Source organism: Neomonachus schauinslandi, chromosome 3, assembly GCF_002201575.2.
Source record: "Neomonachus schauinslandi chromosome 3, ASM220157v2, whole genome shotgun sequence".
NCBI classification, from domain to species: domain Eukaryota; kingdom Metazoa; phylum Chordata; class Mammalia; order Carnivora; family Phocidae; genus Neomonachus; species Neomonachus schauinslandi.
In genome coordinates this window covers 61108326-61132255 of record NC_058405.1, presented here as the reverse complement: position 1 = coordinate 61132255, position 23930 = coordinate 61108326, and the positions used below count along the sequence as shown (strand labels likewise).

Sequence of the window (23930 nt, the reverse complement as noted above, 5' to 3'; positions counted from 1 at the left end):
TGTGTGTGTGTGTGTGTGTGTGTAGGGAAAGACTTCTGGTAGGTGAGCCTACCAAACCATTTCCCAACTGTGACACTCTAACAGGAATAGGCCCTGGGTTGGTTACCCATAGGCCCTGGCAGGGCCAAGGAGACAGGGAGTGGACTAAAAAGAATATTTATGCCCATGTCTGTTGTTACAGTAAATGTCTTTCCTTTTGGGAAATGGGGGAGTAGATAGATTGACAGAGAGATCCTTCTACCTTCAACTCACCAGAAATTAACAAAAAAGCAAGCTCTGAAACACTAGTGTTAGGGCCCATACAGAATGGGCTCCTATCCATGCAAGAAAATATCGAAGGGGCAGAACTGTCTGGGGAAGGATAAAAAGACACAGTAAATTAATGGTAATTCTGGCCAAATGGAAAAAGGGGTCCCTCAGCAGGAAGGGTTAGGAAAGAAACAAAATATGATTTAAGCGTAATATTTGTAGCTAGGTTGCAAAAATGTGATGTTTCACAAATAAGACTTCAGCTTTAAATGATGTAAAACTAATGGTTCCTAAGTCGATAAAGAAAGAATTGCTCCATCTGATGGCTGAAGGTTGAGGTCGGGGATGAAGTGGCTGAGGGACTTCTATTCTCTCACCTCGCAGTGGCTTTCTCCAAGGGCTCAGTGAAATGGCTGACCAGACCCCTAAAATTACAATACAGCCCCTCCACTGGCCTTCTCCTTCACAGCCGCATCCCTGAACTCCAGATGAAATAAATACAGCATAATACAAAACCTGAAGATATATTTATTTCCCCCCCCCTTTAACTGTTTTCCCCATGAGAGAGGATAACCACATCTGGTAAGCTCTGTGGGGCGACCCCCGTCTGCCACGGCCTCCCACGTGTATCCATCTGTACGCAGTTTACCTGGGCCTGTTCCTACACAAACCCAGTAACTGAAATTCAAGACCTTGCCACTGGTCTTGTTGATGTTATATCATTAGCTTCCTATTTTTTTCCCCAACATAGTCTATTAAAACCTAAGAAAAAAATGCTCACAGTTTATTCCTCAATAAAATAGTACAAGAATTCATTTCTATGCTATCTGATTAAGATTTGCCATTCCCTCTTTTCTGTTTCAGACTGAGGACAACCGAAAGAAATTATCTGGTAAAATTTTAGGAAGATAATAAAAGGTACAAATAAGATGGAAAAGAAATCTGCACACGTCTATGAGTAATGAAAAATAATAGTCTCTTATGTAAGTATCAGGACTTTAGAACTTGATGGCTTGTTAAATCTTATCGTAAAAATTAAACACTTTCATAACATTGAGCATTTTTTTTTAAAATTAAATCTTTGTAGTTTCAGGCAGGTATTCAGCTTAAGGTTTAGGGAAAACTGAAATAAAGAGAAGCTGCAATCTGGGTGGTTATATTAATGACCATATAATTTGAAGGAGAAAAGCTCAAGAGATACAAGCCCCAGAGAAATGGAACTCAAGAGACTGACATCAACCTCAACAGAGTTAGTAATTAAGTGGATTACAGAGAAATTGGCTACTTGTATTTCTAATACTTCTATCCGTTAAGTGGTCTCAAAAAATATACATATATATATTGCTCTTGCTTTTTAAAAAAATATATAGTTAAGAGAAGGCATTCTCAAAATACTCTTATTGGGGGGAAAGTTACCTAATTTCTGTTATTTACACCTATAACCTCTTCATTTTATGACTGCTTTATCTTCTGTCCTTTGTTTATTGGTTGGATTTTGCTCAAATAAACACAAGTTTCATTGAAGCTGTGGATTTCAATCACACCGACTGCTGCTTTCCATTACTTGGCAGTACACACTAATCCTCACGGGATGTTCTAAGTGGTCTCTTTAAAACTAAGCAAACAATGGTACTTTCATGAATAAAACTTCAGGTGTTAAAGGAATCCTGATCAAGTTGGATATGAGGATCCTACAATAAGAGGACTTCAAGGAGGGGCGCCTGGGTGGCTCAGTCAGGTCTGCCTTTGGCTCAGGTCATGATCTTGGGGTCCCGGGATGGAGCCCTGCATCAGGTTCCCTGCTCAGGGAGGAGTCTGCATCTCCCTCTCCTTCTGCCTTTGCCCCTCCCCTCCACTCGTGTTCTCGCTCTCTCTCTCTCAAATAAATAAATAAAATCTTTAAAAAACTTCAAGGAGCACCCCACCACTGCACAATAAAGATTTAATTCATGGACACTGTTTCATTCAGTCCTGTTTATCACAAGACAGTATTTATTAGGTTTACAATATTCAACCCATGTTTTACTAAGAACACTTATAATTAGGACTCCAACTGCCTAGCATTAAAAATCATTTTTCATTTCAATCAAATATTTTACGCACTCTACTAAAACTAACCACTTGCTTCCTTTTAATTTAGTCTGAGTAACATCAGCAAAATTATAGTGAATTAGCAGTGGTCACTTTTTCTCCCAGACAAGTTTTAAGTTACAGCTACAAGTTTAAGATCTACGTTCAATAAAATTTTAAAATACTCTGTCATATGAAAATCAAATAAGAGTATGCTAAATAAATGCTATAATTATTCAGATTAGTTAATATCTATTATTTTTACCTTGGATAATCCATGTTCTCATTTTCATTAAAAATCAAAAGTTCCTTGGGCACATTTTGTTCTTAGTAAATACAGAATTAAAAGATCATATTACATAACTATTTTTGAAAATGTAGATAGTAAAAACAGTAAATTGCTTTTACATATAGTTCCATGACAAAACTTATACCAAAAAGACACCAACAAAGGAACAATATACTTCACAACTAGGAACCAAGGAGCTATTTGAAATAAGGTATAAAATAATAAGATGACCATTTCCCAATTATACCCATATCCCCTAGTCTGCCACAAAAGTCCCTCAATTGAGTTAAAGATGTTGTCTGAAAGTCACCAAAACAATCACCACCTTATAAAAACAGAACCGCTAAATTTATTATTTTAAATACCTTTCGGGGTGCCTGGGTGGCTCAGATGGTTAAACGTCTGCCTTCGGCTCAGGTCATGATCCCAGGGTCCTGGGATCGAGTCCCGCATTGGGCTCCCTGCTAGGCAGGAAGCCTGCTTCTCCCTCTGCCTCTGCCTCTCTCTCTCTCTCTGACTCTCATGAATAAATAAATAAAACATTTAAAAAAAAATAAAAATAAATAAAATAAATAAATAAATACCTTTCTACCACAAATCTATCCACATGAATTTCCCCCAAAACGCCAAAAGACCCAGTAGAAGAGGTGGGATAACACACAAACGAGCTCCACCCATAGTCTTAAATTATACAAAGTTCTCCTTTGACCAATGGAAAAATCAACACTTGTGATTTACATACAAAATGACACATTTCCATTTCAGGTATACAGTATACGAACATATTACTCATTTTAATTTTCTAAATCCTCAATTTCACGTTATCTGTTGCTGCAGAACTAAAGTTCCAACACACAGGAAAGGGAAACCAATCTAGCCACAACCTCACAAATCGGTCAATCTTGTCTTAATCCCCTTTGGGTTCAGATCAGCAACGACAGTCTATATTGCTAAGCACCAAGAACGTGAAAGTACTTTATAAATTACTTATTTAACATAACTTATAACCAAAATATTTTTGCAAATCCGAGATCAAAGGAAAAGGACAGTTTATTCATCAGCCTCCAGAGCAGGGAAAAATGTAAAGGATTTGCCTGAAATGACTCAGCAAATTGGCAGCAAAAATGAAAATCCAATTCCAGTTTGCCACCCAGGGACAGGTTCCAACCTACACGCTATTTTGAAAACTCCAATCTTAAAAAATACATATTTTGGGGTGAACTACATGTAAACAGTAAGCCTATGTCCAAACTTCATCTCTCTAGTTGTCTTAACTAAGATAATTTAATGCATTCCCTACCTCATTTCACAAAGAATTTGAAATGACTTTTTAAAAAGCAGACACAATGAAACCAAACAATAGAAATAAGCAAAATGCCACGACTAAGGAAAATATGTATAAGAACAGAAAGGAAAAAAAAAAGGAACAGAAAGAAAATGAGAATAAAGATCTGTTGGCAAACATAATAGGTTCCATGTTTTACATTATCCATAAGGACTGTGAACCAGGTCCCTAGAGCTGTCCCGCCCAACCCTTTTCACCTCATGATACATACAAAAAACTAGATTTGAACAGCCCACTGGAGTCAATGGAAGAGATGCGCAGGGCCCAGATGACTGGATTTCACCTGCCCAGCTACAGAGATCAGCTCTCAGGGCCTGTAATCCATTTGGATCACCCCAACACGATGTAGCACACGGGTTGGTAAGAAAGCAAAGGGCTTCCGCTCCCCTTAGTGCTTCTTCAAAGGCGCACGGAGCATTATGGTAGACAATTACCTCAAAAACAGCCATAAAGCATCTCATATACGCACACATCAGAACAGGCGGAGGGCGCAATGAAGGCAGGCATTCCCGCAGAGGGCTAACCCAAAGTGGGAAAACTGTGCTGATGAGCCATCAGATCCCATAGCCTGCCTACTGCCCTCCATAAACAGTCTTTCTTTCAACCAGGCTTTTGATAAAAACCAGGAAGCAACGGTTCAGAATTATGCTTCTCAGTGAGGACTAGAGTTTCTATACATTAAAAGTTAGCCGAGCAAATGGTCAAGTGGCCATACTTGTGTGAAAACTGAGGGGACCCAAGACACAGCTCCAGACCGGGCAAATGCCAGCTCACCACGCCAAGGCAGAGAGCTGGAAAAAAATAGGTCATTTTATTGCTGTGTTAGGCGTGCCTCTGATTTGTACTTATCTTTGAAAAACCGTCTTCTGTTTTGCTTTGGGGACAAATTCATAAACATTTAGGAGTCAAAGTAAATTCCACCTGCCTGCCCTGGCCAACTACAGAACCCACAGAGTTTTTCCAATTGTCCAGCACACCCTCAGTCCTGAGGCTCTGGGCCTCTTAACCTCCTAGTCACTACATCTTTGGCAGCCAAGTTGCTTTCCCCTATTCTCCATGCCCAAGAGGAAAAGCCCATACATGATACCCAATACTTTAATACACTAAGTAAAATCTCAAACACCTGCCACCCTGGCTTCTGCTTGAGATTTCTCTCCTCCATCCCTTTGTTTGACCCCATGAATGGCAAACCTAGTTTAAAAAGTAAATCTAAAATAACTCAATCATGAAAATGGGAATGCCTATGCTTTTCATGTTTTGTTTTTTCCCTCTGTAGAGACATGCAAATGTGGTGGTTGAAATGGTATCTATTAGAAGCCTGGAACAAATAATCATTTATGGCTACAACTGAAACCTCAGCTCTATACCCTCAGAAAGAACCCTCCCTGGTTTCCAAGCTCAAGCAGGTCCCAGTTGGGTATGCTGTAACTTGATCTTGTCATAGGCAATAAGCAGCTATCACACAAGATACGTCAAGAAGATAGGATTTTTTGAAAGAATATTAGATAGGGAAATGCTCTTATTTCTCACTCATCCATAAACATTGCCACATAGGAAACTACAAAACAAGTCATCAATCACCCCAAATTCTCTATAGACAACAGAGTTGTTTTTTTTTTCAAGATTTTATTTATTTATTTTGACACAGAGAAAGAGATAGCAAGAGAGGGAACACAAGCAGGGGGAGTGGGAGAGGGAGAAGCAGGCTTCCCACTGAGCAGGGAGCCTGACGTGGGGCTCGACTTAACAACTAAGCCACCCAGGTGCCCCGACAGCAGGGTTTTAAATGGGGCTTTCTTCAGGGAACCTTTGTGACCATGTTCCCATGACACCTGTTTCTTTCCCATTATAACACTCAGCACACAGCATGAGTAGTGCTTATTTTAAGTCTGCCTTCCCCACCAGACTGTACACACCATGAAGACAGGAATCATCTGCCCTACTTAACCACTATATCCTTGGGACACTGCACAGTGTTGAGTATGGAAGAAACTTTTTTTTTTTTTTTAAGATTTTATTTATTTATTTGAGAGAGAGAGAATGAGAGAGAGAGCACAAGAGGGGGGAGGGTCAGAGGGAGAAGCAGACTCCCTGCTGAGCAGGGAGCCCGATGCGGGACTCGATCCCAGGACTCCAGGATCATGACCTGAGCCGAAGGCAGTCACTTAACCGACTGAGCCACCCAGGTGCCCCAAGTATGGAAGAAACTTTTAAAATTTGTTGAATGAACTGTCCAAAGAAATTAAACAGGATAAATATTTCTTTCTGCTTTTCTTCTTTACTTGCCCTCACTCATCCCAAACTATTTTCAGCTCAACATCACAGTGGCATCAATTGGGACACGGCTCAGTCTTTTCTCTTTAAAGATCAGAGAGACCCTGGAGAAACTGAACAGACAGGAATTGGGAGGTATACAATCAAGGCTAGGCCGTGTCAGAAACTTGCAGTTGGGAGGAACAGAAACCCATTGGAGTGAATGTAAGCACTAATGGACATATCTCTTGAATTCAAAGGCAGGAGCAGAGCCAGGCTTCTGGAGATCAGGGGGAGGAGAACAAAAACCTCCAGGCATCACCTACTTAGGTTTCTCTCTCTCTAGAGCCAAGTGGCCCTTCCTCTCTGATTCATACTTCCTTTTAAGTGGATCAGCTTTCACTGTTTCTTTACGCACTTAAATACCTCACAGCTCTAAGGTTTACATGTTCCCAGCTCAAGGGACCAACTGAGGTTTGAAACAAGCACTTCCTACTTCAAATTCTAAATCCTGGGAAAATCAGGTTGGCTCAGGAGCCAATAGCCTTAACCAGGCAAGTCTGGTCTCTCCTGGTTCCCTCCTAAAGGGGAAGCGGGAGCTTCTCAGAAAACACAGGGTATGAGGGCACACACCCAAAGCAGGTGTGTTTTTGATCATGATGTGTCTGCTCCTTATCCTTCTCTTGTCTACCACACCCTAAATTCATCCAGTCTTCTCACATTTACCCACCTTTCAGGCTCACTCCCAACCATCACACTTAGCCTTCACCGTTCATTCCTTCTCATCTAATGCCTTCTGCTTCTTCCCGTCCATGAAACTTCAAATTCTTCTCAACGCTACAAAACATTACTATCCTACCCTGAACATGACAAATATTATACTAAAAGGTATTTTAATAAACAAAATAAACAAATAAGCCATATATTACATGTATAAGATATTTTCTTTATGTTCTCTTCTGGATTTGGAATACTACTTATTACATACCACTATAAACACATCATATGGTCATATCTGCCTTGTGATGTCCATGTCATAGCCTCCAGATATCCTGTACCTTTCTACTTATTTTTAACTAATACCACAGAACCGTTATTTAAGGGTAAGACTAAGTAATCTCTTAACAAAACACCTTTCAATAGAAAGAAATGCAAAACAATCCTTTGGAAATTCAAAGCTATTTCAGGTTTTCTAACTGTCCAAAAATATAGCATAATTCCTTATGCAGTAAGATCCTGCCTCTCTCAAGTTAAACAAAATGGACTCTTGCTCAAAGATCAGCTACTATGTTATCTGAATGCATTCAATTCCTAGGAACATAAAAGCCAAGGCTATGTAAAGAACATAGCCTTCTGTTCTTTTACCTCTCTGTGGTAGTGGTAGCCATCCAACAATGGAAGATTATGGAAATCACCTTGACCATACGCACCTTATTCATCTGCAAACCCTGGCAACTAGCTCAATGGCCTGTTTACAGCAAGTGCACAATAAATGTTTGATCCACGAGAATGTGTACTTATAATGTATACTTAAATCTATGTATTTATAAATCAATACTATATATGCATAAGGCTTTCTATGTGTTCATATAAATGTGTGTAAACAGATCAGCATGTTGCCTATAATGCCAGAAGACAATCTTCTCAAACTTTAAAGGACATTCAAATCACCTGGGCATCTTATTAAAAATGCAGATTCTGATTCAGTAGATCTAGCATGGAACCCAATATCTGCATTTCTAGTAAGTTCTCACGTGACCCTAATGTAACTGGTCGAAACACATTTTAATAGCAAAGTAATGCCTTTTTCACTCCCTTTGGTAGAAGGCTATAGGCAAAATATGCAAATAATTCAAGGGTACTCCTTCTCAAAGACTGTGTTCAATCACTAGGAAAATGTCCGATGCTGTTCTCGGCACTCTTCTTTACTATCAGATTCAAGTCTGCAATAAGTATTTATGTATTGAGCACTTCTGCCTGGTGTAGGAGCTACAGCAACCTATAGTTATTCATACAGCTTCATAAATGATAAAAATGCAAGCAGAGGCTTCTTTGTATTCTCAGTGATATTCAAATAAAGAGAACATCATTCTCTGATGTTTGTGGATATGTGTGTATGGGGAAGGGGGCAGAGAAGCAATTGTTTAGGATCCTGTGTCTCCATGAAGTTCCTATTTGTATTCATCTCAAGAAGATTCCTTGCTCACCATCCCTGAGCTCTCATCATTCTGCTCAGATCTGACTCTCCTCTGTCTTCATGGTCATGGGAGTGACAGACATCCCAACCTTCCCCACCTCCTCTAGTTAGATATCGTGTTAAGGTTGATGAAAAAAGCAAGATCACAGATAAGACTGGTTATATCACTCAAAGATCAGGAAAAACAGTCCATCAGAGAATTCCTTTCCCTTTCCTTTTACCTGAGCCCTCATCACTGCCACAGCTTAAAGAGAAAGTTCACTTAGGCCTTTTGCTATTGAATGCCGTCTGCTGGAGGCACAACAGGTCAGGGGCCAATATAAGAATCACAAGAATCTTCTTCTTCCCCAATGCAGGATTGACCACTTGGTTCAGCTTCGTGGTTATCATTTATTTACTATAAAATTCTAAAGATATGCAAAACCTCAAAGATAATTTGAAAATCACAGAAAGCCATTATATCCTTAATAATTCATTTGTTCATCAACAAGCAAAATTGCTGTTTAAGTTACCACAGTATTCTGTTGCCAGAGGCGTAAACGTAATCACATCTACAATTTAGCATGAATTTATTTTGGCTGTACACTGTGGCATATATTTCCCAAATCAGGATACTCATATCAAGGGAAGAGGTGCACACTGCAGCAAGCCAGAGGGTACCCTGGCTCAAACAACAAACCTGAGGGATTTTTCTAGGGTGTCAATTTTAATTAAGATTTGAAGGAAGGGGAGTCAGGGAAATGTTTACTAATATAACTAATAATGAATTTAAATTATTATCTTATACTCAAATAAACACGGAACAGGATGCCCAACCTTCACTAATTTTTAACAATAAAACATCAGACTAAAAAGAAATTTCCTATTTTGAGGAGCCAGCTCTTCTCTCCCTGTAGAACTTCTGCCAGCACACCAATCTAAGAATCAGTCATATATATATATTTTTAAATATATTTCAAAAATTAGCTATCAGCACAAGGACATATTTCTCATATAAGAGCTTGAGAAAATGAGATTAACCTCCAATTAGAATGTTTCAATCTTAAGCAAATCCTTGTGAGAACTAAATCATCAAGCTGACTGTCTTGTATTTGAATGACTAACATAACAAAAACGCAAGAACAAACTTACTTCACAAATGTAATCACCGGGCAAAATTTTAAATGTTGAAGGAAGTACTCCACAAAAAAGTTAAACAAAAAGTTGGAAAAGAGGGGGACAGCTGTAATCAGAGAGCCTGTGTGCTGTAGTCCTTCTTCCATTAATCTTATTCAGAAACTATGAATATATAGTCAATGTCAGAACAATTTTCTTATTTTACATACTGAGAGCTAAAATGATTGAATATGGTACTTTCCATTATAATGATAATCCCAACCCTCAGACATCCCTACTCAAGAAGAAAATACAGAGAAGGCAATCTGGAAAGGAAGAGGAGGTAGGGTCCATGTCTGATTTTTAAAGACCGAGATCCAGATACTTACAAGGCATCACTTGGTATATGCTTGGCCAATATTGTCCGCTGTCTCTCTTTAGCCATACACGAACCGTCCTGCAAAAGGAAAAAATACGTGTGTTAACAATCACAGCGTTTTTAGTCATGGGAAAATGTTGACAGACAGAAACCAAACCTCTTGACTTTAACTATATACATCTTAACTATATATATTTTATATACATATAGATCTCAACTATAAATATTTACTTATATATAAATATATATATGCACACCACTTATGCCTCTTCATAGATTGTATATTCCTTAAATTTAAGGCTTGTGTACACTTAGAATTACATTACTCTTGAAGTATTATCCTCACATATGTCTACATACACACATGCAACAGTGAAAGTGTTTGAAAATTACTACTTTTGTTGTTGTTTTGCGTGTCCAAGTTTGTGACCTTTGCCTTAGTCTGCTGGAAGCATTCATCTGTCCAGGGAGTTGTTAGGTTTTACTAGTAAAGGAAGTGTGAAGAGATAAAATGAAGCATCTTACATACACAGAAGGGTTACACAGTAAATCCATAGTCTCACAGGCCATGCCATTGCCTTGAGAGAGGGTTTTTCCAGTCATGGTCAGGTAATGTAAACTCGGAGACTCAGATTCCTGAGCTAGAAGGCTGACCAATGGGCCCAGATGGAACCTGGAAATCCTGCAGCAAAGGCTGTGGATGAAGTTCCGGGCCAGTAGGCCCAGATACAGACATGGAAGAGACCCAGAGGAGCTCAGAGAGAAGGAGCCAGAGAGAAAATGAAGCAGTCAGGGAGCACCACTAGGTTCTCACCAACCAGAAAGGCCCCACCATGAGTTACACTAGCCATGACATCATCTGCACAGGCCAGCAAGGCAAACACATCTAGAAAGTAATGGAACATTCTTCCAGAGGCCAAAGGAGGTAGCAAAAATCAAACCAAGGGAAACAAGCAGTTCCCCACTGGTGGGAGATGATATAGGCCACATCCCTCACCCCAAACACTTAAATCATCCAGGGTAAAAAGCAGACAAAGACTGAGTATCTTTATCTCACACTATTTAAGTCATTGTACTAGACTAAGTTTTAAATTGTATTGGATTTTTCCCCTAGCTAATCAATGGGTCTCCTCCTGTATGGAGTAGAAAGAGAAAAACTAGACTAACTACAGATACAATAAAGAAATGCCATTTTCTCCGCACAGCCGCAAGATAAAATGTAGTGATATACAGTGATGAAACTACATATACATGCAAAAATTTCATCTTCTTGTTCAACTATCCTAATTTATGAGAGGGACAGATGTAATGGCAAATAATTTGTAAAAAGTAATTCCATACATACACCATTTATATACATAGCAGCTTCACTTAAACAATTTTTTTAAATATGCTAGTACGATATTTTAATATTGACACTGTTACCTCAACAAAAATAAATACAGGTGACATCACAAAAAATGGCACAGTAGGAAGCTCCAGGAATCAGGCCCTACACCAAAACAGCTACTGAGCTGGCAAGAACTGTCAGAATCACTATTTCAGAACTCTAAAGTCTAGTTAGGCACTTGCAGCATCTAAAACTCAGAAGTATGTGGAAATTAAACAACATAACCTTAAACAACCAATGGATCAAAGAAGAATCGCTAGGAAAATCAGAAGATATTCTGAAATGAATGAAAATGAAAACAGACATAATAAAACCAATGAGGGGCAGTGAAAGCAGTACTCAGAGGGTAATGGGTAGTAAATGCCTATATTAAAACAGAAGAAAGATCTCCAATCAACAACCTTGCTTTACACAACCTTGATTTACATACAGAAAATCCCAATGAATCCACAAAAGCACTATGAGAGCTAATAAACAAATTAAGCAAAATTGCATGGTACAAGAGCAATACACAAAAATCAGTTGTGTTTCTATATACCAGCAACATGAATTGTGAAAAGAAAATTAAGAGAACAATTCCACTTAGAACAGCATCCAAAAGAATAAAACCCCCAGGAATATATTTAACCAAGAAAGTGAAGGCCTTGCACAGTGACAACTACAAACACTGCTGAAAGAAATCAAAGAAGATACAATGGGAAGATAAATGGGAAGGCATCCCATGTTCATCAACTGGAAGACTGGATATTAATATGACAATACTCCCCAAAGCAATCTACAGACTGAATGCAATTCCTATCAAAATTCCGACTTTTACTGCAGACATGGAAACATCAATCTTCAAATGTACATGGAATTGCAAAAAGCCCCAAACAGCCACAACGATATTGGAAAGAAAAACAAAGTTGGAGGCCTCCCACTTCCTTATTTCAGAACTTACTACAAAACTTCAGTAATCAAAACAGCATAGTATTATTAGCAGAAGGTTAGATTGGGATCAACAGAGTGAAGGAGAGAGTCCAGGGATAGGCGCAAACATCTATGGACGATACATTTTTGACTAGGGTGCCAGGATACTTAAAACGGGAAAAGAACAGTCTCTTCAATAAATGGTGCTAGGACAACTAGATAAACACACTCAGAGAAATGAAGTTGGACCTCAACTTCACATACAAAAACTAAGGATAGATCAATGACCTAAATATTGCAGCCAAAACTAAAACTATTAAAGGAGAACACAGAGGCAAATCTTCATGACCCTGCCTTCAACAATGGATTCTTGAATTAGACGCCACAGCCTGAGCACAAAAAAATAAATAAATTAGACCTCTTAAAAATTCAAAACTTTTGTGCCAACAAGGGACATCATCAAGAGAGTGGGAGGACAATCTACAGAATGGGAGAAGATGTTTGCAAATCATATAGATGATGGAGATTTGGTGCCCATTCTATGTAAGAAACTTGCAACTCAACAACAACAAAATGACAAACAACCCAATTAAAGGATGGACAAAGGACTTTAGTAATTTTAGACATTTTCCCAAAGATTAACAAGTGGCCAACAAACACATGAAAAGATGTTCAACATCACTGGCCAATAGGAAATGCAAATCAAAACCATAGTAAGATACCATTTCCCACTCACTATAAAGGCTAGAATAATTTTTTTATGGAAGTAAGTGTTCTAGAGGCTGTAGTGAAATAGGAACCCTCGTACACTGCTGGTAGGAATGTAAAATGATGCAGCCATTGTTGAAAATAGTTTGGCAGTTCCTCAAAAAAACAGTAAACCATATGACCCACTAATTCTACCCCTAGGTATGTGCTCAAAGAATTGAAAACAGGTATGCAAACAGATATGTGTTCATGTATGTTCATAACGGCACAATTCTTTTTTTTTTTAATATTTTTATTTATTTATTTGAGAGAGAGAATGAGAGAGAGAGAGCATGAGAGGGGGGAGGGTCAGAGGGAGAAGCAGACTCCCTGCCGAGCAGGGAGCCCGATGCGGGACTTGATCCCGGGACTCCAGGATCATGACCTGAGCCGAAGGCAGTTGCTTAACCAACTGAGCCACCCAGGCGTCCCATAACAGCACAATTCTTGCCATATGCAACAACATGGATGAATTGAGAGGATAATGCTAGGTGAAGTAAGCCAGTCAGAGAGACAAATACCATATGATTTCACTCATATGTGGAATTCAAGAAGTAACAGACTCTTAAAGATAGAGAACAAACTGGTAGTTGCCAGAGGGGAGGTGGGTGGGGGATGGGTGAAATAGGTAAAGGGGATTAGGAGTACACTTAATCATGATGAGCACTGAGTAATGTACAGAAGTGTTGAATCACTACACTGGGCACCTGAAACTAATATAACACTGTATGTTAACTACACTGGAATTTAAAAAATTAATTTTTTTAAAAAGAAAAAAATAAGCACAATTCACAATGGCCAATAGGTACAAACAACCCAAATGTCTATCAGCAGATGAATGGATAAACAAATTGTATATATAATATAATATTATCAGCTATGAAAAGGAGTGAAGTATTGATACATCTTAAACTTGTATGAACCTCGGGGCGCCTGAGTGGCTCAGTCGGTTAAGCTTCTGCCTTCGGCTCAGGTCATGATCCCAGGGTCCTGGGATCGAGCCCCGCATCGGGCTCCCTGCTCTGTGAGAAGCCTGCTTCTCCCTCTCCCACTTCCCCGCTTGTGTTCCCTCTCTCTCTGTGTCTCTCTGTCGAATGAATAAATAAAATCTTTAAAAAAAAAAAAAAAAAAAACTTGTATGAACCTCAAAAACTACACTAAGTAAAAGCAGCCAGACAAAAAAGGTCACATATTGTTTAATTTTTTTAAATGTCCAAAATAGACAAATCCATAGGGACAGAAAGATTAGAAGTTGTCAGGGGATGAGGGTGGGGGCACAAGGGGAGTAATTACTCAGTGGGTAATGGTGTGTTCTTCTGGGGTAATGACAAAGTTTTGAAACTAAAGATAGCTGGTGGGTACACCGCACTGTGCATGCACTAAATGCCACTGAATTGTACATTTTAAAGTGGTTTGCTATATGTTATGTGAATTTCACCACAATAAACATTTAAGAAGAACAAGCAATACAGACTCTGCCTGGAATTGAGGCAACCACCTTCGATCATGAGACAACAAGCTTGAGGACAGAAGTGGACATGCTGAGGTCCACAGGGTTGAAGGAAGAAAGGGCCTGGCCTCAATAATGCCCCTGTTCCACCAACTCTTTAGAATAACTGTAGACTTGTTTGTGAGATGATTTCCTTTATTTTTACCCAAAATCGCTGTTAGATGGATTTTGTTACCAGGATCCGAATACATGTTAATGGAGAGAGAAGATGATGGAAAGGAACATCTTTCTTTAGGTTTGGGGTTTGTCCAACTACATGATAGTGCGGTCATTCAGAGATGAGGAACAATGGAAAAGGTCAGGACGTGGGGTGAGAATCATGAGCTCAGTTTTGAACATTTAAATCAGAGGTGTCTTTGAGTTAGCCAAGAGTGCCTAGTTAGTGAAAAAGGAGAATTATAATTAGAACCTATGGCAGAAAGTTGTTGTGAAGATTAAGCGTAAGGTTCTTTTTTTTTTCAAAGATTTATTTATTATTTTAGAGAGAGAACGAGAGATCGTGCACATGGGGGGGGTGCAGGGGGAAAGAGGGAGAGAATCTCAAGCAGACTCCCCGATGAGTGTGGAGCCCGACATGGGGCTCGATCTCATGACCCTGAGGTCATGACCTAAGTCAAAATCAAGAGTCAGACGCTCAACCCCGACCGAGCCACCTGGGCGCCCTTAAATGTAAGGTACTTGACATACGGCAAGCATTCAGTAATTGCCAACAATTATTATTATTGTCATTATTATCACTATTTTTTTAAAAAAACATATGAATCTACCATAGCTTGGGAGAGTTCAAGATCCAAAGCCTTTCTGGCTTTGCCAACATACCGAACATTTGAATCCTTGATGTAAGGGACTTTCTCCTCAACTTACAAAGATGTCCTGTTCCTTTATCTACTCCTTTTACGTGTACTGAGTATCTGTTATGTGCCAGACATTGTGCAGGAGCTCCACGTGGATAGACAAGTAAACATCATTACAACTGTGAACGATAAGGGCTATGAGGTATTTGTAATCCACGTAAGGCAATGTCGGAAAGGTATGTAATCCACATGGAAAAGGGTAGCAGGCTCGGCGGGGGCTGTTGTTTCTGTAAAAAGGCTTGTCACTATTTTTAAAGTTAAAACTAATATTAACCTGCCACCCTTTTAACCCATACAGCTATTTAAAAAAAATCTTTATATTTATAAAAAAAACTTTATATTTATAAAAAAAAACTCCATTTACTTCCTTCATTGCACTGGCCACAATCTGTTATTTGATTTACCCACTGGTAAATGTGTTTATTATCTGAAAAATAAAAATAAGAAAACAGCATGATGACAAAGAACATTCTTTTCTTCTAGCCAGAGGCTGCCAGAGTGTATGGCACATGGCAAATACATGGTAAATATGTGCTGGATGAATGAAAATAGGTTAGTCCAAGGCGGCAGAGACTGCTGGTTGTCTACGCTAGATTCATTCTCCTCTTCTTCCTTAGCAGATGTTACAGTGACCTGAGAGGGAGGGGCAGAGCACAAAGGCCAATAAATAGAAGACAACAGACCGCAAGCTGGACAGGACACTTGGCAGAGGTCATTTGCTATGGATACTACTATACTCAAACAAAAAAGAAGTCGGGCTTTTCAGGGGACTGTTTGCCCACAAAATTCCAAACGTGGCCTCCCGACAATCCCAACAATTATTAATCTCATGTCACCGATGAGGGCTCTGAAGCACAGACAGCCCCCAGGTGACACAGAACCACCATCTGAACCCACACCGTGTCTAGCCTCCAAGGCTGCTCCTCTCAACCACCACACTATGCAAAACTCTTCCCACTACGGGAGGGACAGGAAGGCAGGAGAACAGAGCAAGTTGCATTTCCAACGTACTGAGTTTAAAATAGCTATAAAAAAATAAATAAATAAATAAATAAAATAAAATAAAATAGCTATAGATGTGGACCAGCTTCTTCTGTGAGGATTAGGGCTGAAGGGAGCACCTAAGCCAGGCGCACCCAGACTGTAACACTACCATGACGTTAGTGCAATCGATGCTCCTGGTCTTGCAGATGCATAAATTATAAGGGTATGTAGATACGTATCTATGTACGTATGTACGTATAAACATTTGAGTAACGGTGATTCTAAAAATTCCAGTAAAAAAGGCACGTAACAATACAGCTAATACACGTCTGTTTTAAGATTTTTTTTAAATAGCTGTATGGGTTAAAAGGGTGGCAGGTTAATATTAGTTTTAACTTTAAAAATAGTGACAAGCCTTTTTACAGAAACAACAGCCCCCAAAACACTCTGCGTATACATATATTCCTTACACTAGCTCTATGAAACAGAAATCATCCTTTACAGGTGAGAAGGCCCAGAGAATTTAAACAATTTGCCTGAACAGATCGATAACCTGCAGTTATTTTAAATTCTGTACTCTCTTCATTAAACATAATGCCTTCCTTATACCAACATGTATTAAGAGCAATTGGTAATTTTACAATTCAAAATAAAATTATATTAAAATATTTGTTCCCTTATCTTTAGAGGTGTATTAACAGTTAAAAAAAAAAAAAGGGGCACTACATCCTAGAGGTCAAAAGTAAAATTTGGATAGCTAGGAATTTCCTAGATGAATGTAAATTCCACTATACAAAGCCTGTAAGTATTAATTTTTTTGCAAATTATATTTTTAAAGCAACACAAAACGTTTTTAATAGTAAGTGAAAAACTTTTTTCCTTGGAAAAAAATTCAAAAAAACCAGCTGTGATTAAGAGTCATGGTTAAGCCAGTAGAGGTCAGTGTATTGGAGAAAAATGCATGCCCCTCCTGAAAAGCAGAGAAATTGCATTCACCCCACACAAAGTCCTGGGCTCACAGGAACCCGACAGAGCCACACACCTTGCACCGTCCACCTTACCAGGTCCTGTCTTTTTCTCCCCTCCTAACCCTCTCCCCCAAGCTCTCACCAAAGGCAGAAACAGACACTGGGACAGTTGGGATAAAGAAGCAATTCCCGTCTCAAAAATAACATGACAAGATATCCCCGGGGGGCCTCAGTCAGTTTAGCAGCTGGGCTATTTTGAAAACAGCATCATCTTATTCTATATTGGACACAATTCACCACATTTCAACAGGTAAACATTACTTTTAAATATTGGCCTTAAATATTATTCCTTAAACCTAAAAGAGTTTTTCTTTTTCTTTTCATTTTTAAGGTGAAAACAGATGTTGGATGAATTGTAGTATTTATCAACACTCCACCATGATCAGCACGAGTTGGCTCCTTGACTGAGCTCTAAATACCATCAGAGAAGGAATCACATTTTCTCATACTCGGCGTCTGCCCAGGGCCAAGCTCCACGCCAGGTCCAAAAAGTGGTACTCATCATTTCCAACAGATCAAGAGGATCAGTCAAAAGTTCCTCCCCACAGCCACCCACCCCCAACCTGTCCACTGCCAGGAAATTCTCTGATCACATCTGCAGAGACCTTGTGCAGAATGGCAGCAAAGAAGCTGATCTGAAACCAAGAAATCTGTACACTGTGCTGGGGGATGATGGGGAGGGAACTGTAAATTCTTCATTCTATAGCTCCAGGGTCTACCAGTACCCTAAAGAAATGAAAAATGGAAGGGCATTCCGATCCTGCCTCCCATCCCACTCCAACTCCCTCCAAAGAATGGAATCCACTGCCTGCCTCCACTACAACCTTAACCAGCATAGGTGTGACCTCCTCCCAGGCAGCCCTCCCCAGGAGCCCCCCAGTAGCCAATGTGATCAAACTTTCAATCCAGCAAGGGAGTCAAATGCTCCCTTCATGAGATCCCCAAATTTTAGTCCGTACCTGACTTTCTTGTTTTGAACTGTGCTAAATACACACAAGCTGGCAACAGAGTTTAGTAACCCAGAGTTGCTGAACTGTGTGTGTGTGACACACAGACACACGGATGGGGACACACACACACACACACACACACACACACACACACACACACACGGCCAAGCACCAGACCAGGCCCACTCCCACCCCCATCGTATCCAGGAAAAATATGCCCTTTGTTCTAAATTCTAGCAGTCTTTGAGAATCCACTTAATATAGATGGAGGCAATGAACTCCGGGGACTGGAACAACTTGGATTTTCCAAGACCATTCAAATCTCAAAGTTCGGGGTTCTGCCCCATTGCCTCACAAGCGCGTTTATGTACATACAAAAACTGACCTGTTGATCACTGATCCACTCATAAACATTTACTAAACGCCTACTAGGCACTAGTATGGGAAACGCACTGGAAGCACAAACACAAACAGGTGCCACCTCTGTTCTCCAAAACGCACCACCCACTGCATGCGGCAGGTGGCAAGGCATTACAACCCAGCCACGTAAGAGCTTGGGTAGGAGAAGCCCATGCTGTTCAAGAAACATGGGGGGCATCTAACTCTGAAATGCAGCCTGGGTTAGATGTTAGGGAAAGCGTGCCAGAGATGACGGTGTCTGAAATGCAGGAGGGGGCAGCATCTACCCGAGGAAGGAGGCCGGGGGTGGGAGTGTGCTCCTGGAGCAACAAGGAGGCGTGGGGGCAGGAAGGGGCAAGGTGGGAGTAAGGAGACACCAGCTGGACAGAGGAGCAGGCGGGAGGCCACACAGGGCTCTGTAGGCCATGCTGACGAGGCTCGGTTTTACTCTGAGGACAACAGGGAGCAACTGAAGGCTAAGCAGCCAGTCACAAAATCACATTTATTTGTTTGTTTGGGAAGCCTGGAAGAAGCCTGCTTACCCTGGAGCAACCAGTTTGGTTAGCCAGTAAACCAGGCAAAAAAGGATGCGGCTCGGGACAAGAGAAGAAGGCAGACGTTAGAGCACTTAGGAGGTGGAAGCATCCGGACTTGGGGGCTAACTGGGGGTGGGGAGCTGCATGAATGGTAGTCCCATTCACCAGGAAGTGACTTTTGTAGAAGGCAATGCTGACTTGATCTTGAACTTGCTGCGTGTGGGGATGCTCCAGTTAGGACTGTCGAGAAGTGAACTGCCTGCCTACTTGGGAGTCCATGGGCGTCTCGAGACCTGAGCTGAAGATCAAGATTTGCGAAGTTACCAACACATAATCAGGAGCTAAGCCACTGGTAAGTAAGAAGAACAAAGAAGACCAAAGACGAACCCCAGAATAACACCAACAGTTAAGGGGTGCAGCACGCAGAAGATCCGCAACGACTTGGGTGTGGGCCGCCAAGGATGTAGAACAAACAGCCTTCACTTCTCAGACACAGCACGTGTCCTCATTTTGGGTCCAGAAAATAAGGTCATTATAAACATACCTAAGAACTGAACCAAATTCACAGTGAAAACGTGCCCATAATAAAAAACTATCTATATAGGTCACTTTTCTGAGAGAAGAGGGAAGATTGGGGGTGGTGACAAACAGTATACCACAGGTTGCTAAGCTACTGAATAAAATAAGACGAGGCGTCTACCCATGTTGAAATTCAGGCTTTTAAAAATGTGCCCTAGAATGATGCAACCTTCATTAGTTACCATAGCAATGAGCTTCATTTCCCAGGGGACAATTGTTATTTTTGCCACCACTGAAGTAACTTGGGGGGGGCAGGGGGTGGGGTAGGGGAGAGTAGTGATACTGACTGTGTTTTCAAGACCCTGAATTTTCAGGGAATACTTTTCTAATAGATCACACATTGCAACCTCAATACAAACAGAAGGCAGCCCCTAGCGATCGGCAGATGAACAGAAAAACTTGAAGCAATGGGATGGCAGTCAATAACTTTTTGTAGTTTTTACAGCGACTTGTGTAAAGGGGGGAAAATGCCTCTAATGCAAATAATGTTGCAGAAATTCTTGGAAAACATACCTAAAAGATTTTTTTAAAGCCATTTTCCTATGATTATTTATAATAAAAACAGACTACCCGATCCTCATTATATGCATTCAGATCACATATAGTGAATAAACTAAACCCAATCGTCTACAAAACACTGTGCATCTCTGTATGGAGGGTTTCTCCACAGCTAGACAGACTGCTGTGTGGAGTGAATTAAGGCAACCAGGGGTTTGAGACAGAGGAGCTCAAGCTGGGCACTGTCCAGCTTCTCGACCACCCCGCCAGACAGCTCAATGCCAAGCATAACCACCCACTACATCAGACCTAAACAACGGTACTGAATCACAGACACCTGGATTTTCTTTCTCATAGCCGTAGCAACCTAGCAATCTGTGGCTGAAGAATAGCCATGGCTGGTTTATATTTCAAAACCTGGAGCTTTTAATGGCATTCCTGCCTGAAAAACAGTAACAGCCATTCTGGTCATTTGCAGTCACGTGCTACAGAGGCATGCTTATTACAGCCAACACCAGACAGTATTTTAACCAGCTGGGTCCCTTCTCTCAAGCCAAAGGTCATATAAGCCTTCACAATTTAGAATTTTAAACATCACAATCAAGTGGCAGTCTCTTCATTGTTTTTTAAAATCTACAAAATGAAGTTAAACGGACCCGTACAGCAGGTGAGAAATTACGAACACACAAAATACATGGAATGACGGACTTTGTCAATCAGTAGTAAGGGCCTCAAGAGAAAGAAGCCCCCGTAAGGTCTTAATTCTGTGTGGCTTCATTACTATTAAGCACTACTCTGGGTCTGCAATTAGTTTCCTAGCATTCTAGCTTTGCTTTGTTTGTTTTCTTGGTTAAACTTTGTGGCTAATGTTTAAGCACAGCTTCCTGTCTTTGCATAGCTGGGGGTTTTAGGATTCCCAGACTAACCTCCCTCTCAGCCCTCACCGCTGTTACCTGCAGATCGGCTCTCTCGTATTAGCATAACTCCCCTGGCAAGCCTACCAGACTCCTGGGCGGAATGAAGCTCCAGAATCACTTTGCATCTTGCCAATGTCAGGACAGTCACATTGCCTGTCAATGCTGGTTAGCAAGTCCATAAATCCCTTGAGAACTTCAAAAAAAAATTTATTTTTGAATATTTTTACCTTTGATTTTTAAAAATACCTATAAATACTTTTACTTCAAATATATATAGTACTTAGCCCAAAGAAGGTGCTTGGAAAAGGTCGTATAAATACATAAAAGGAAAAAGAACAGGAAATAGAAGAGAAAAAAAAAAAAATGAACACATTCCCAGTGCAATGGTGAAGAGTAACCCATAGGGCAGCCCTAGGAATGCACCACATCAGAGAGGCTGGATGGGTTCCTGGATATTAGCATCAGCAGTGCCATCTGCTTCTCAGCCAGAGTCTCTCACAGGCAAAAGAAACAGGAGTACCAGCCTTGAACTGTCAGTCTGAGCAATTCAACAATATGAGAACGGTCATCAATATCACCCACTAGGAGGAATATGGATGGGATCGCTAGAGGAACGATGTAGATTTAAATATTGTTTTTGCCTCTATACACAGCGGTGGGGGGGGGTGGTATCTGTTGTCAACCTCCTCACCGCTATAGTCCTACAGCCTGCTACAGTGGCAGGCAGGTGATAAATGCTCAACAGGGACTTAATGAAATAGTAAACTGAAAGAGCAGTGATTCGGCGGATGCCCGTGGCTGCCACTGTTCTGAATCTGAAAAGAGATGAACTGCTCCCTTCCAGGGCAGCCACATGTAGCAAAATGGCCAAGAATCTTGTTACATCTTAAAAAACAAAGCAGAGCTGGGAGGAGGGGCAAATGAAGAGTTACTGTTTAATGGGTATGGAGTTTCCATTTGGGAAACGGAGAGTAGGGATGGTTGCACAACAGTGCGAATGTACTTCATGTCACTGAACTGCACCCCTAAAAATGGTTCAAATGGTAAACTTTGTTAGGTCTATTTTACCACATTAAAAAAACTTTTTTCGTTTTTAAAAAAGAAACAGGTTCTCTATCTCTCTGAAAGTGTAACCTTCCTAGAGTTGCCAAAGATGCAGCCATTAGAGGGCCAGCAAAGGGCATCCTTGGCTGAGAATGTGTAAAGGGAATTCACTTGCCCACTCCAACAGGGTAGGGCAGCAGATTCCCTTCCAGAATCTAAATCCAACTGGGACCTACGGTTTGGAGGAATCAGACTTGGTATGCTATGAAAAAAAGGAATAAAGGACAGTTTCTGAACCATGTGTAAGTGGGTAAGTTTACATAATGGAAGGGGATGTTTTCAAAAGATTACGTTGGCAGTAGCAAACAACTTGGATTAGACAAGAGAAAAAGTAAAAGCTATAAGACCAGTTGAGTGCCTGCTCTAGTGATCAACATGTTATAACAGAGTAGTGGCAGGGGAATACGGAGGAAGAACCATGTCCTAGAACCGTCTCTAAGAAGAAATCACAGGACGGAGAAAGAGCCAAAGCCGGCTCTACAACATTTCCAGTCTAGAGAGCCACACAGCTGATGAAGGCAGACTGTGACAGAGTTACTACCCATATATGAAAAACAAGGAAAAACCTCACAAAGTCAACTCACTTTTCCAGAAAGAGAAGCTGGAAAATCTCATTGATTTTCGGCAGTGTGAAAGAATAGACACTGAAAGACCTTCTGAATTAAAGCAATTAAATGCTGGCTTCAGTTTAGTAGAATCTGGTCTTCTTTTTGTTGCTGTTATTTGAAAACTTGTTTGAAAGTGAGGGATCTGCAGATCCCCAAAACTCTAATAAGGGAGTTCTGAGCAATTTTTTAACTATTACCCTTTTAACCTTAAGAGTTTCTGTTGGACCCTGTAGATCTTAAGTATCCATTTTAATGTCACACTGGGCATGGGCTATAGGAGAAAAGGTCTAGAGCCTAACCAACATGGGGAATCTAATGAGAAACCTTATTTAAGCCAGGATTCCAAAGGCTACACCCTGGGTGCAAAAGTTTGTAAGAAATATATCCCACCCCCCATGCAGAAATGGGACAGCAAGGAAACTTATCTACATAAAAATAAATCAATCAATAAATCAAGCTGTTCTCCACAAGCTGACCCTCATGAAAGATTTGGTACAAATTTATTCTGCTTTTGTGATCTGAGAACCTTCTAATGGAGAAATTAATTTTAAGTGGTCCTAGGTTTATCATGTACTCAGACAACCAAAGAAACAAAAGCAAACCCAGTCTTATGGAGCAACTCAACTTCAAGGAGACCTTAAAAAATTCCCCAGATGAAGTTCTAAGGGAAATGAGTGGATCCAGTTTTTAAAAATGACAAAACCCACCTGGAAACTAGGTATCAGAGTGAGAGCCAGCAAAAATTAAAGAGCAAAAAGGGACCGACCGACAAAGACTTCAGATACTAAAATCAGAAAGAGAATATAAAATAACTACATTTAATGTGTTTCAAGAATAAAAGAGGTTGAAAATAAACAGACAGTAAGTGGACTGAAAATAAAACAAATAGAACTTCTGAAAATGAAAAATACAATATTAGTGAAATAAAAATTTCAATGGACAAATGGAACAGATTAGATACAATCAAAGAGGGGATTTATAAATTAAAAGATAAATGAAAAACACTCTACAAGACAATGAAGACAAAGATACAGAAAATA

General features: G+C 40.3%; 1 protein-coding gene across 1 annotated transcript in view; it reads right to left on the bottom strand.

Moving 5' to 3' along the window:
- The window catches only part of WDFY2 (WD repeat and FYVE domain containing 2), a 168819-nt gene that overhangs the window by 84503 nt on the left and 60386 nt on the right, over window positions 1–23930 (bottom strand). Inside the window, exon 2 of the mRNA XM_021678320.1 lies at window positions 9888–9955. Coding sequence (XP_021533995.1) covers window positions 9888–9955 — 68 coding nt within the window. The remainder of the gene's footprint in view (window positions 1–9887; window positions 9956–23930) is intronic.